At 40.5% G+C, this 14,735-nt stretch overlaps 1 protein-coding gene across 5 annotated transcripts in view; it reads right to left on the bottom strand.

Annotated features, from left to right (window-relative positions):
• Window positions 1-14,735, bottom strand: part of ELMOD1 (ELMO domain containing 1) — a 140,176-nt gene that overhangs the window by 104,090 nt on the left and 21,351 nt on the right. For 4 of the 5 annotated variants that reach the window (XM_075198832.1, XM_075198828.1, XM_075198831.1 and 1 more), the window contains exon 2: window positions 6,538-6,626. In XM_075198832.1, coding sequence (XP_075054933.1) covers window positions 6,538-6,554 — 17 coding nt within the window. In that variant the 5' untranslated portion in view covers window positions 6,555-6,626. Of the gene's footprint in view, window positions 1-6,537; window positions 6,627-14,735 lie in introns of those variants that run through there. The other variant, XM_075198829.1, reaches the window with a different exon arrangement.

Genomic DNA, 14,735 nt, shown 5'->3' with positions numbered 1-14,735 from the left:
GGGAGTGGAGGAGAGTGCTGGTGTGCATGGTAAATAAGGTGTTTGGAGAGGAGTGGAGGAGAATGTTGGTGTGCACAGCGGTGAAGGTGTTTGGAGAGGAGTGGAGGAGAGTGCTGGTGTGCATGGTAAATAAGGTGTTTGGAGAGGAGTGGAGGAGAGTGCTGGTGTGCATGGTAAATAAGGTGTTTGGAGAGGAGTGGAGGAGAGTGCTGGTGTGCATGGTAAATAAGGTGTTTGGAGAGGAGTGGAGGAGAGTGCTGGTGTGCATGGTAAATAAGGTGTTTGGAGAGGAGTGCAGGAGAATGTTGGTGTGCACAGCGGTGAAGGTGTTTGGAGAGGAGTGGAGGAGAGTGCTGGTGTGCATGGTAATTAAGGTGTTTGGAGGGGAGTGGAGGAGAGTGCTGGTGTGCATGGTAATTAAGGTGTTTGGAGGGGAGGGGAGGAGAGTACTGGTGTGCATGGTAATGAAGGTGTTTGGAGGGGAGGAGAGTGCTGGTGTGCATGGTAATTAAGGTGTTTGGAGGGGAGGGGAGGAGAGTACTGGTGTGCATGGTAATTAAGGTGTCTGGAGAGGAGTGGAGGAGAGTGCTGGTGTGCATGGTAATTAAGGTGTTTGGAGAGGAGTGGAGGAGAGTGCTGGTGTGCATGGTAATTAAGGTGTGGGGAGGGGAGGAGAGTACTGGTGTGCATGGTAAATAAGGTGTTTGGAGGGGAGTGGAGGAGAGTGCTGGTGTACATGGTAAATAAGGTGCTTGGAGAGGAGTGCAGGAGAATGTTGGTGTGCACAGCAGTGAAGGTGTTTGGAGAGGAGTGGAGGAGAGTGCTGGTGTGCATGGTAATTAAGGTGTTTGGAGGGGAGCGGAGGAGAGTGCTGGTGTGCATGGTAATTAAGGTGTTTGGAGAGGAGTGGAGGAGAGTGCTGGTGTACATGGTAAATAAGGTGTTTGGAGAGGAGTGCAGGAGAATGTTGGTGTGCACAGCGGTGAAGGTGTTTGGAGGGGAGTGGAGGAGAGTGCTGGTGTGCATGGTAATTAAGGTGTTTGGAGGGGAGGGGAGGAGAGTGCTGGTGTGCACGGTAATTAAGGTGTTTGGAGGGGAGTGGAGGAGAGTGCTGGTGTGCATGGTAATTAAGGTGTTTGGAGGGGAGTGGAGGAGAGTGCTGGTGTGCATGGTAATTAAGGTGTTTGGAGAGGAGTGGAGGAGAGTGCTGGTGTGCATGGTAATTAAGGTGTGGGGAGGGGAGGAGAGTACTGGTGTGCATGGTAAATAAGGTGTTTGGAGGGGAGGGGAGGAAAGTACTGGTGTGCATGGTAATTAAGGTGTTTGGAGGGGAGGGGAGGAGAGTACTGGTGTGCATGGTAATTAAGCTGTTTGGAGGGGAGTGGAGGAGAGTGCTGGTGTGCATGGTAATTAAGGTGTTTGGAGGGGAGGGGAGGATAGTACTGGTGTGCATGGTAATTAAGGTGTTTGGAGGGGAGTGGAGGAGAGTGCTGGTGTGCATGGTAATTAAGGTGTGGGGAGGGGAGGAGAGTACTGGTGTGCATGGTAAATAAGGTGTTTGGAGGGGAGGGGAGGAGAATGCTGGTGTGTGCATGGTAATTAAGGTGTTTGGAGGGGAGGGGAGGAGAGTACTGGTGTGCATGGTAATGAAGGTGTTTGGAGGGGAGGGGAGGAGAGTACTGGTGTGCATGGTAATTAAGGTGTTTGGAGGGGAGTGGAGGAGAGTGCTGGTGTGCATGGTAATTAAGGTGTTTGGAGGGGAGTGGAGGAGAGTGCTGGTGTGCATGGTAATTAAGGTGTTTGGAGGGGAGTGGAGGAGAGTGCTGGTGTGCATGGTAATTAAGGTGTGGGGAGGGGAGGAGAGTACTGGTGTGCATGGTAAATAAGGTGTTTGGAGGGGAGGGGAGGAGAATGCTGGTGTGCATGGTAATTAAGGTGTTTGGAGGGGAGGGGAGGAGAGTACTGGTGTGCATGGTAATTAAGGTGTTTGGAGGGGAGTGGAGGAGAGTGCTGGTGTGCATGGTAATTAAGGTGTTTGGAGGGGAGGGGAGGAGAGTGCTGGTGTGCACGGTAATTAAGGTGTTTGGAGGGGAGTGGAGGAGAGTGCTGGTGTGCATGATAATTAAGGTGTTTGGAGGGGAGTGGAGGAGAGTGCTGGTGTGCATGGTAATTAAGGTGTTTGGAGGGGAGTGGAGGAGAGTGCTGGTGTGCATGGTAATTAAGGTGTTTGGAGAGGAGTGGAGGAGAGTGCTGGTGTGCATGGTAATTAAGGTGTGGGGAGGGGAGAAGAGTACTGGTGTGCATGGTAAATAAGGTGTTTGGAGGGGAGGGGAGGAGAGTGCTGGTGTGCATGGTAATTAAGGTGTTTGGAGGGGAGGGGAGGAGAGTACTGGTGTGCATGGTAATTAAGGTGTTTGGAGGGGAGGAGAGTGCTGGTGCACATGGCAATGACGGTGTCTGTCGTCTATAAAGGCTTATTTTAATCAAATAAATAATTTAAAAAACAAAGACCATGTCCCCACCTAACCGTCTCAAAAGTCAAACCAGCTGCAGAACAGCCAGAGTAAACTGGTATTAGCAAAATTGGGAGTTGGAGAGCGGCCTGGCACTGTCTATAATGATAGCCAAGCCCCTTGCATGTTGGTCATGCCCTCTCTGGTGGCATTGGGTGGAAATCCACGTACTAGAAGTCCTGCTTTTCCTCTCTTGTCCAAGACTTTAACAGAGGTAATAGTTATTGATAAAATGACAATATATTCATGGAAAATGCAGACTGCAATCAGATGTGGTTTAAGCAGAGATAGTAGATATTACTTATAGTTGCAATTGTGGATGCACACATGGAAAAATACAGATTGCAGTTAGTTGTCGTTCAAGTAGAAATAAATGCTAGTTGCATTGGCCAATGGGATGAGTTAGGCACAGGGATGGTATTCATTTCAATGCCTAGGATTGTGAAGCAAAAACAAGATTTCAATTTGCAGAGTGAGATTACTGAAAGGAGTTAAAGGGGTGCGGAGTGATGTATAGTTATTGACGCATGGTCATTTTGACTCCACTCCCACATACTTTCGCACTGTGCACCCCTTCCTGCCTGTAAGCCCACCTAAACTTTCTAGTTTGTCCTGTGCCAACACTCACAATGCAGATCATCTGGGCAAAACTAACGAGCTTTGTATTGCACATCAAGTGCAAATAATGAATGATTTCTAATGACAGATATTTTGTGGTCTAAATCAATATTCAGTTATTAATTCACTATGAACTAGAGACATTGCCGTCGCATAGAGGTACCACCGCATCCCTTTGACATGGGAGTTTTGATATTTCCAATAATAAAATCAAGAAAATTACATAAGTAGAAAATGTAAAGCAGGATTTATCAGCTTCTTCCCCAAGTTCAACAGGTCATGTTTTGTGGCTTTCCTAACCATGCATAGGCAAATGTATCTAGTTGACTGTGTGTAATTATCTCACCTTAGGAAGGTCATCAAACCATGACCTGTTTGTATTACTTAAGAACCAGAGTTGAGAAGCCATGATGTAGAGGTTGGAAGTATACTAGAAAATAAGGACCTCCAAACCCACTTATGCATTGTGAGCTAGTCCTGGTCTGATATGTGAGACCTCTATCTAGGGGTATGATTTTCACACCAATGCACATACAATCCTGAAGTTGGGTGCAAGGACCCTGCTGGGCAAGCAAACAATTTCTTCCATAAACAAATTGTACATGTCTGAGAGTTGTTTTTTAATGATCACAGTAAAGCCAAACAAGCAGCCTTGGCTGTCACCCCACCCACCACTTCTTGCCTACCTTGTGTGGAGCAGGGGTGTGTGGCATCTTTTCTTATTGGGAGTGTGACAGTATAGCCCATCAGGGTAAATGAGAACACTGAATGAGTAACATTATGTCACTCATTCAGGGGCCTATTTATCATTAATCGCATTTTGGGCAGCACAGTGGCCTAGTGGTTAGCACTTCTGCCTCACAGCACTGGGGTCATGAGTTCGATTCCCGACCATGGCCTTATCTGTGTGGAGTTTGTATGTTCTGCCCGTGTTTGCATGGGTTTCTTCCGGGTGCTCCGGTTTCCTCCCACATTCCAAAAACATACTGGTAGATTAATTGGCTGCTATCAAAATTGTCACTAGTCCCTCCCTGTCTGTCTGTCTGTCTGTCTCCCTCTCTGTCTGTGCGAGTGTGTGTCTATATTAGGGAATTTAGACTGTAAGCTCCAATGGGGCAGGGACTGATGTGAATGAGTTCTCTGTACAGCGCTGCGGAATTAGTGGCGCTATATAAATAAATGATGATGATGATGATGGATTTTTCTCCGTTAAGTAACATCTGTCATAGCAGCAATGACAGTTGACTTGACGGAGCAATTTACAGTCAAAGTGATATTGGGACAGTGCGTCTAATAGGAGGCTGTCTCAGCGATAACTCTGTTCTCTGGGTTCTGACCGGGGGTCTTTTATGCGCATTCACGACCTAGGGTCGTACCTGCTCAAGGGACAATACCGGTAATCAACGCAGTGGAGAGCTTGAAGGCTGCCAGAGAGGGATCCAAAGTTCCCTCTTCTGCAATGCACTCCCCATAGGATTGAATGGCTAACGCCATATTCAGATGGCGCTAACGATCGGGGTCAACCTCTGAAAAACAAACCTTTTTGGAGCTTACTGAGTTTAACCAGGCCGCAGTCCCCATTGCAAATTATGGGGACTGCTGTGTTATGCGATAATTTGCCTTATCCAGGCGATATCGCTTGCATTAGGCATTTGTTAAATTGCTACTATATTAAAAAATGCCTAAACCATGGGGAAACAGCCATTTCTACATGGTGTAAATCTTGGTAAATAGTCTCCTAAGTGTTTTCGGCTCCCTTTAATCAAGGCGCATTAGGTGAACAACTTGGGTTCACCTACTCTTGGCACCAGCCCTGCAAACAATTATGAGACTATGTGATTATGTTTGGTAAACGATTCTAATACCATGTAGAGCGTCACATAGATAGGTATATATTGGCAGTCAGTCTAATCACCAGACAACTGGATGCGTTTTCCATTTGTGCTGCAAAATTTGACAGTTCCAGTCTTTCTGAGCTTGTACCAAAAAGGTGCATCCTATGGAATGCAGGCAGTGCAGTCAGACCACAGTTTAATCCAGTCCTAATCAACAATTATCAATCTCAATCACATATCGATTCAGATCAGTATTCATTTTATAAACATACACTACATAGTTTGCAGCAGATCGGTCTATAACAACCAAATTAGTTGGGCACCATAAGGATAATATTTAATTTCACCTCAGCAGAGCAACAGTTTGCACTTTTTACAATACAAGCCCCATTGTTCACTTTACTCTGGAATACAGATTATTACCTCTCAATCTGCTCTTTACTCAACAGAAATGCAATTTAAGCAAATTTAAAACACCCACATGGCGAACTATCATTATTTTTTACTGTTTAGCTTTTTTTTAAAAATATTTTATATTTGTCTCACTCCTCTCATACCCCATTAAAGCATCTGTCACCCACACACTGTGGAATTACACATTTTGAATCAATATTCATATTATAGCTTATTATTTGTCAAGGAAGTAGTGCTTCAAACCTCACTAGTTATTAGTCCATACCTCCAAACATTTTTAAAAAGTAACGTTAGGTTAATAAAACTCCCGTCCCTAATATGCCCAAACCCCACCAAAATTTCACCCAGATCCAACTTTCCAGTTCCATATTCCAACAGCTTCCGGCTAGGTCACACCATTTTTGATGGTCTGAGAATCTGGACAGTGCCACCAAAATTGGGACTTTTGGGAGGCGCGCTAAGGAATTGTAAGGTTGAATATCTTCAGTCTTAAAATCAAAATTAGCTGAAACTAGCAAATATGGATCACAAAGGAAATGTCTCAGTTGGTGCTACAAAATTGGCTTGATACATAGAATGATTTTCTGTAAAGTTTGATTGGAATTTCTCATTAACATTTAGATTAATTCATGATAAAGTCAAGCAATCACTTTAAAAGTGTACCTTATATCTATACACAATAGACACAGCCTGTCATTACTGGTGACATCATCAAGGTATGAGACACAAAGGGCCTGATTCGTTAAGGAAAGTAAGGCAAAAAAAAATGAGTAACTTTTCTCCTGGACAAATCCATGTTACGATGCAAGGGGTGCATATTATTTTGAACATAAGTTAAATACTGGCTGTTTTTTCATGTAGCACACAAACGCTTGATATCTTTATTTTTACACTGACATTTAAAGTTGATCTAGGACACGCCCTTCCCCAACTATAAATCTGTCCCCACATTTTAAAATTATTTCCCCCTCCAATGCAACATGGTTTTGCCAAGGTGCAAAGTTACTCAATTTGTTTTGCTTTACTTTCCTTAATGAATCAGGCCCAAAGTGTCTTATGCCTTTTCCCAGAAAGCTTGTCTCCACGGCACATAGGCAACAAGTACACTTTAAATAACCTGACATTAGTAAAATAAACAGAACGTTCCAATTACTCACTTCATGAAGTGCTTCATTGTTGAGGCCTCAGCAATCCAAGCGTAAATTCCTCAGTGATTTTACTGATAATAGACTTCTGCCAACAGAACCTGAAAAGAATCAGCAGGGAAGAGAGTTGAGAAAACAGAAAATGGCTCATTCTCGTGATAGGATTTCCATATTCCCCTATACAGAGATCTTTTGTTGTGTCATTATCTTCTTGTAAACATCACAAGGATGCCTAACAACTATCATAGGTATATAGACTACTGAGAAAAAGGAATGTTTCATCCTGAAAAGTATGCATATCTTAAAGTGTCCCTGCTGACTATAAACAATGAAGGCAGTAGTTTTGAGGGTTTAATAGCAATTCCATGGAAATGGAGACTATACATTTGCTAGGAATATAATAAAGTTATAACTTAGACTATTTTAAGACTATCTACTTTGTATACAAGCACATAACCTGCAATATTCTTTCTAAAGGTGTAATTCAAACAAACTTTAAACAAAACTGAACACCATTGCAGTTAATTGACCAACAGCAGTGGAATTGCCCAACTCTCCGATAACCAATAACAACATAAGGAATGGGGAGAAATGTGAGGAAAACTAGAGTTATAGCTGGAGAAGAAAGTTTTCAGAGTTATCCATATGACACCTTTGCTATACAGTAACAAATATGTACACCCCAATAACTTGGGTGGCAGAAGTTCAAACATTTCAACTAATGAGTTTTCAAAATAGCATAGTGAGGCCGAATGTTGAGACACCATCCTTATATTCCTATAGGGCTATTAAATGTAAAAAAAAATGTTTTGAGGATTTTCAAAAGGTCTAATCATGCAAATATAATGCTTACATGGCCACCAGTAACTCAACTAATCAAGCTTTCATTTCCTATAATGCACTTAATTAGAAACTATATTTGGTTACTAGAATATTATAGGTTATAAATAGAGATTCTTGAACTGGCTACAAATTGTTCCTGTAATCTGTACAAACATTAGAAAAAAAAAATGAACTAAATTCAAGAAAGTCAAACAGGTCAGACCATGTTGAGTTAGTTTAACCACCATGAGCTTAACCAAACATGTTAATGGTTTTTAATTGTGATCGACGAACTGTAGTGCTTGCAATTCGAATTTAAAAAAAATATGTTAAGATACTTTATTATTTAAAAATATTACTTAAACAAGTAGCTATGCAGCTTGAGAAAGACCATTCCAGGTCGAAACATGTTGGAGCTTGTTGACTGATGATTCTATCTCCTCCATTCAATAGACGTTTAGTTCTGGCTGCTCTACATTGTGACCTATTTGGAAGCCCTGTGGACTTATACCAACTGCCTGAATACTCTGTCTGTCTGGTAGGAGTAGATATACATTGTTTTGTTTGTTTTACAATATATCTTTGTGACTATATGAATAAATTTTACCAAAGCAATATCACACTAGATATATTTTTTTTATCATTTTTTAGTTGGTGAAACACATATGATTGTCAATGGAATTGACTCACGGACCAGGATCCTGTGAAAAGAAAAGAAAAATTACCATTTGATGGACCTATATTTCATCTAACTCTTGTGAGTACCCCACCAAAGGGGGTGTCTATCCAATAAAGAAGATCTTCTGTTTTAATTCAACACTTCTTAGTCTTGTTGCTATATGTACCATTTTGACTGTATTACACTATTTTGCTCTTTTCTCTTTGTTCTATGATTACATGAACAACCTATGAGAAATAAGAATTGGAGGATTACCATCATACAATTTAAGTATTCTTCCTTTCTATATTGTTACTTTATAGAGAATATTTATTAGCGCCTGTAGTTTTTCTCAATATTATTGTTATTACATAAACAATGTTTAAAAATAAAAATATTTTTTAAATTAGTTCTAATGGGAACATGAGCTGCATATTTCAAACCAAAAATGAGCAATTGTGCAGCAAACATTTTTAGGACAGTGAAAAATTGCTCAAATGTTTTAGTTACGTACATGGAATTGTGTCTTTGGATTAACTGTGTGATACTTTGTAAATGTTTGCAAAAGTTCATTTCGTGAGAAAGAGCAATATTTCTGAAAGTAAACACACTGCACTGCAATATGTTTATGTACACTGTATTGAGTAGAGAAAAAAAAGCAAAATAGTACAGTATTGTATAATGATAGGAAACACAAAAATAATTAATGTGTGTACATTTAATATAAAAGTGATCTTCTTCAGATTGATGTGCGATGCGAGAAGCCATCCTACTTTCGTTCTACAACTTCTACAGAGCAAAATTTTCCTGCACTGGATTAAGCGTAATATACACTATATGGACAAAGGTATCCGGACGCTTGACCATTACACCAACAGGGACTGTTATGACATTGTATTCAAATACATATACTTTTATATGGAGTTGGTCCCCATTTTGCAGTGATAACAGTTTCCACTCTTTTCTTGGAAGGTTTTTCACAAGATGTTGGAGTGTTTCTGTGGGTATTTGTGTCCATTCATTCTGTAGAGTATTTATGAGGTCAGGCACTGATGTTGGACGAGAGAAGGCCTGGCTCACAATCTCTGTTCCAGTTCATCCCAAAGGTTTTCGATGGGGCTGAGGTCAGGGCTCTGTCCGGACCAGTCAAGTTCTTCCACACCGAACTCATCAAACCATGTCTTTGTAGTCCTTGCTTTCTGCACAGTCATGTTGGAATAGAAAAGGGCCTTTCCCAAACTATTCCCACACAGTTGGAAGCATAGCATTGTCCAAATTGACTTGTTATGCTCAAGCATTAAGATTGCCCTTCACTGGAAAAAATCCCCATAACATTATCCCTCCTCCACCAAACTTCACAGTTGGCATAATGCAGTCGGAAAGGTCACGTTCTCCCAGCATCTACCAAAACCAGACTCGTCTATCTAACTGCCAAACAGAGAAGCATGATTTGTCGCTCCACTGCTCCACAGTCCAGTGTCGGTGTGCTATGCACCACTCCATCCTACACTTGACATTGGTCTTGGTGATGTGAGGCTTGCATACACCTGCTCGGCTATGGAAATCCATTACATTAAAGTTCTGCCGCACAGATTTTGTGCTTACATTAATGTCAGTGGATGTTAGGATCTCTTCAGCTATGAAATCAGCAGAGCATTCCACTTTCTAATAATATCACTTACAGTTGACCATGGAATATCTAGCTGGGGTGAAATTTCAGGAACTGTCTTATTGCAAAGGTGGCATCCTATCCCAGTACTATGATGAAGTCACTGAGCTCTTCAGAATGACTCATTTTGCATCACAAATGTTTTCAAATGGAGACAGCATAGCTAGGTGCTTGATGTTATACACCTCTGGCAAAGGTTCTGATTGAAACACCTCAATTCAATAATTAACATGTGTGGCCAAATACTTTTGTCCATAAAGTGTATATTGGTGCCCATGTCAACAAACAACTTGAAGTTATATCAATGCCTTACTTATACATAGAAATAATGAATTCTGCTTAATTAGCGTGACGAGTGACATTAATATTTTCACAATATATTTTACAATTAAAACGTGCAGCGTGTATCTCCTATACAATATCTACAACTATCAAGGGAGTGTAGAAGAACACTCCGCACTAGAAATAAATCAATTAGGGGCAGATTCAATTATCACCGAGATGATGCTGTACATCACCTCGAAGTCCGTCTGTGCACAATGCCGGCCATTAAGGAACAGAGTCTCTGTTCATTTTCCCCTTACATGGGATGCGAGGGAAAAGGAATGGAATGTTCAGAAAAAAGATTGAGAGTGTGTTTCCACGGAGACACATTGTGGCACTTCACGGCTAATTCCCCCTATAAATAAGATATCAGCTAAACATATGTCAGGGTTGAGACATCGAGATGACATAACTTTAGGGAGATTGATGGAGGGTTAGGGGAATCAGGGATAATCTATCCGTAGCTGACCAAATTTACCATTTTATATAAATATATGAGATTTTATATATACACACTGATGTGATAGGAATGAAATCCATCACATAGGTTCTGAGAATTGGGTACTGACCACAAGTAGTGCATGAATCAGCGTGCAGTCACGTTATGAAATAAGTAACTAATGCGAGCATATCGTATGTACAGACAAAATAAAGCCATATGTTTAAGTGTGTTTGGATTGGAAATAGAGTTTTGATATACGAGACACAAAAGCATTACATCACTATATGGCCACCATCAGTGTCCGTCTGAAGTTTACTGAGCAACATGAATAATGAATAGAAATGATATGTCATACCGGCAATGATATAACTTGGGACTAAATAATAAGGGCTAGACTCAAGCTGGTATTCATTTGTAACATAAACAATGTCGGAGATGTTACAACATTAATAACAGATGCATTAAAGATGCAATGGTAACATGTATGTGGCTGTTACTTAGCAACACATTAAACAAAAGATATGAAGGAATGGACCAAAGCCTACTTGAAACTACAATGTCTATTTTAGCAGAGTTAGCACCTTAATAAGCGTGTGTGCTTATGAATGTTAGAATAAGTTTGTGAAAGGACAGCATAGCTAGTGAGTAAATACTATAACTTTTTTGATCATAACACAATTAATACTGTATTATATAAATTTAAACCTACTTTGCTATAACAATGAGGTACCTGACACAATTTGGAAGACCTTACATACAGGTTAACATGGTTGAGCAAGTTCTCACTGAAGTGTATCAAAACATAGCAATTAAATTGTGACTCTTCTCATAATATTTGGTGATTCAAGAACCTCTATGTAAACCATAAATAGGCAAACCCTAGTTGGTAACAATTATTGTCCATGAGTGAAGGGATTAAACATAACAAGGGGCGGAACTAGACTTAATTTAATTGACTTAATGTAAGATATATATTCTCATACTGCATTGGCTACTTCATGACTTGTTTCCATGAGTCTTAGGAGGTATATTTACTAAACTGCGGGTTTGAAAAAGTGGAGTTGTTGCCTATAGCAACCAATCAGATTCTAGCTGTCATTTTGTAGAATGCACTAGATAATTGATAACTAGCATCTGATTGGTTGCTAGAGGCAACATCTCCACTTTTTCAAACCCGCAGTTTAGTAAATCTAGCCCTTAGTCACTAGTCACTTCTATCATCACTAGTGGGAGCGAGGTTACATTCTCCAACTTACAGCAGTCAAGATTTTAAAGAATGACATTGCCAGGAAAGATCAAATGACAAGGACAGTATTGTCCCCACTGACAGATTATAATAACATAACAACGAACTACTGATACACAGCCTGTATTCTTGTAACTTCCACCAATATCTTTCGTAGCAACTGATGAGTGCTGCTTTGAAAAACACATTCATCTATGCATCCGATACTTGTCTAGTTCCTTTACTGCCGCAAGTAGCACATTGCTTGGCTACATTAGGCTCAAACAACAGTCTGCAAACTCTTCTTCAAATGACACATAATTGTTGAGACAGAGCAGAAACATACAAGGACCTGATTTCTCCGCTACAATGAGAATGGTGGCTGAGAAGGAACAAGCATGAGTCATCTGTCTAAACAGATAAACCACATTTCAAAACAGAATATTCATACACAGCATTCAGAATAAACTAGATGATCCCCATCTTTCTCTGTCACTTATCACTATAATCAGAAACAACCAGGAACAAGGACAGAATGATCCAGAACTGGGAGGCAACTTGACTCCAGGAGCACTCATTAAGACTAATGCAACTTACCTCTGAAAGTTTGATGCCAGCAATGTTTTATACAGTATGGATGCCAAGATAATAGAATTTGTCCAGCAGTAATTTAAAATGTGTGCCCTACATGAATGTTTACAGGTATAATTGTTAGGGCAAAAGACTGAAGACACTTACAAAGAAAATTAAATTAAAAAAACAACGAGATTCTTTAGTTAAAATTTAACAGTGAAGCCGTACTAGAAATGTGTAAATGCAAAATCGTTGTGTCTTTCATAACATTCTGCCCTGTATAGGCTTATTTGCCCCAATTACTACAACTGAACATGTATGTGGTACTGTGCTGTAAGAGAGAGGCCTCTTAATACTGTAAAACCATCACTTCACCAAACTCTAGGAAACACGTGTCAATGTGTACCAAGTACAAAGTGCACAAAATAATAATAATAATAATAATAATAATAATAAAGAAGTATAATGGAGTTTTCTAGCCAGATTTAACAATAATGTACTACTAGAGATATGTATATTATGACTAGAGATGCTCACTGACCCCCGTGTTTTGGTTTTGGATCTGGATTACCGTCATGGTTTGGTTTTGCTAAACCGCCATTGCGTGTTTTGGTTTTGTTTGGTTGTGTTTTGCTATTTTGTTGAAAAATCAATGTATTTGGGCATAACTAACCAAATTTAGTGCTCCACCTGTTTCTTGGATAAGTAAGGTAATTCTAAAGCTAATAAATTAGGAAGAAACCAGTTTAATCTTTGGTAGGCCGTCCTTAATTCTGCCCACAAACCTGATTGTCTTCCTCTCCATCTTAGCCTATTGGCAATGCAGCCATCGTCTTTGGGTGTATATTACACCCTACACTTCTAGTTAAATATGTAAAGAAATGGACAAAGGCAGTTTGGTTTCTGTCTCTATAGCCCCCCCGCCCTCCACTTGTAGTTGAATAGAAAAAAGCAGCCTGGATAAACTGAACAATATAAAAAATAAATGGACCAAGGTAGTTTGGTGGCTGTCTATGACCCCCCCCCCCCCACTTGTAGTTGAATGGAAAAAAAGCAGCCTGGATAAACTGAAGAATTAGAATATAAAAAGAAATGGACAAAGGCAGTTTGGTGGCTGTCTATGACCCCCCCCCCCCCCCTTGTAGTTGAATGGAAAAAAAGCAGCCTGGATAAACTGAACAATATAAAAAATAAATGGACCAAGGTAGTTTGGTGGCTGTCTATGACCCCCCCGCCACCACTTGTAGTAAAATAGAAAAAAGCAGCCTGCATAGACTGTAGAATTAGAATATACAAAGAAATGGACAAAGGCAGTTTGGTATCTGTCTGCATCAGATCCCCTCTCCACTAGGAGTAAAATAGAAAACTATTCAGCCGTTATATAATCTAGAATATAAATAGAAACTGAGAAAGGCAATTTGGTATCTGTCTGCATCATAATCATCAACATCATCATTAGCGCCCTCGTCGCCTACACAAATCTCCCCCTCATCCTCTTCTAATTCCAAAGTGGCATCCTCAATTTGTGTATCACCGGCTACACTCGGGCTGTTCAGGCTCACATCAGCAGAACTGCTGAAAGGGTCCCTCTTTATGGGTACACTAACAGAATGTTCACGATTAGACAACCCACTGTTGGATGGACTCTCCACAGGGATTGGTGTCATTTCTGATTCAGAGCAAACATTATCCTCTAATGCCTTACTGTTATCTTGCAGCTCGGCTTTGACCCGTAACAGTAGTTTTGCACCACTTGTAGGCTCGGTAACATTTTTGGATCTGCCTCTAATAGAGAAAGGTGAAGGCCTCATTCTCTTTTTGCCACTGCGTGTGTAGAATGGCATGTTTGCAATTTTTTTTTTAATCGGCAGTTAACTTTTCCTCAGTTACACTTCTTTTTCGTTTCAACACAGTAAATTTTTTTGGGATGTGTGTTTTTCTGACTGATTTCAAAAGACTGTGTAGTTTGACATCGCCTTTCCCAGATGACGTACTGAGAACACTACCATCAGGACTGGTGACAGAACCTGGTTGCTCATTCTGCTCATATGTGGACTGCTTTGAATCCATTCTGAGCCCATAGCACTTGTAGTGCTACAAATTGTTTTAGATACTGCTGACAAATATGACTTTTGACAGCCAGAAAAATTAATGCAAAAGAATGGGGGACACCCCAAAAGCACTTGGAGTGATAAATATTATTTTTTTAGACTGCTGACAAGCAGGACTTTTGACAGCCAAAAATATTTATGCAAAAGAATGGGGGACACCCCAAAAGCACTTGGAGTGCTAAATATTAATTCTTTAGACTGCTGACAAACAGGACTATTGACAGCCAGAAATATTAATGCAAAAGAATGGGGGAAACCCCAAAGCACTTGTAGTGCCAAATATTGAAAAAAAGACTCCTCTATCCTCCTCTCTTCTCTATCTATTGTTATCAGAATTGTTATCAGAATTGTTATCACAATTGGATGAAGAATAAGGTATATTCTCT

The sequence above is a fragment of the Mixophyes fleayi genome, chromosome 2 (genome assembly GCF_038048845.1).
Source record: "Mixophyes fleayi isolate aMixFle1 chromosome 2, aMixFle1.hap1, whole genome shotgun sequence".
In the NCBI taxonomy this organism is placed as follows: Eukaryota; Metazoa; Chordata; class Amphibia; order Anura; family Limnodynastidae; genus Mixophyes; species Mixophyes fleayi.
Note: the sequence above shows the minus strand (reverse complement) of the source record. Positions and strands in the feature narration are given on the sequence as shown.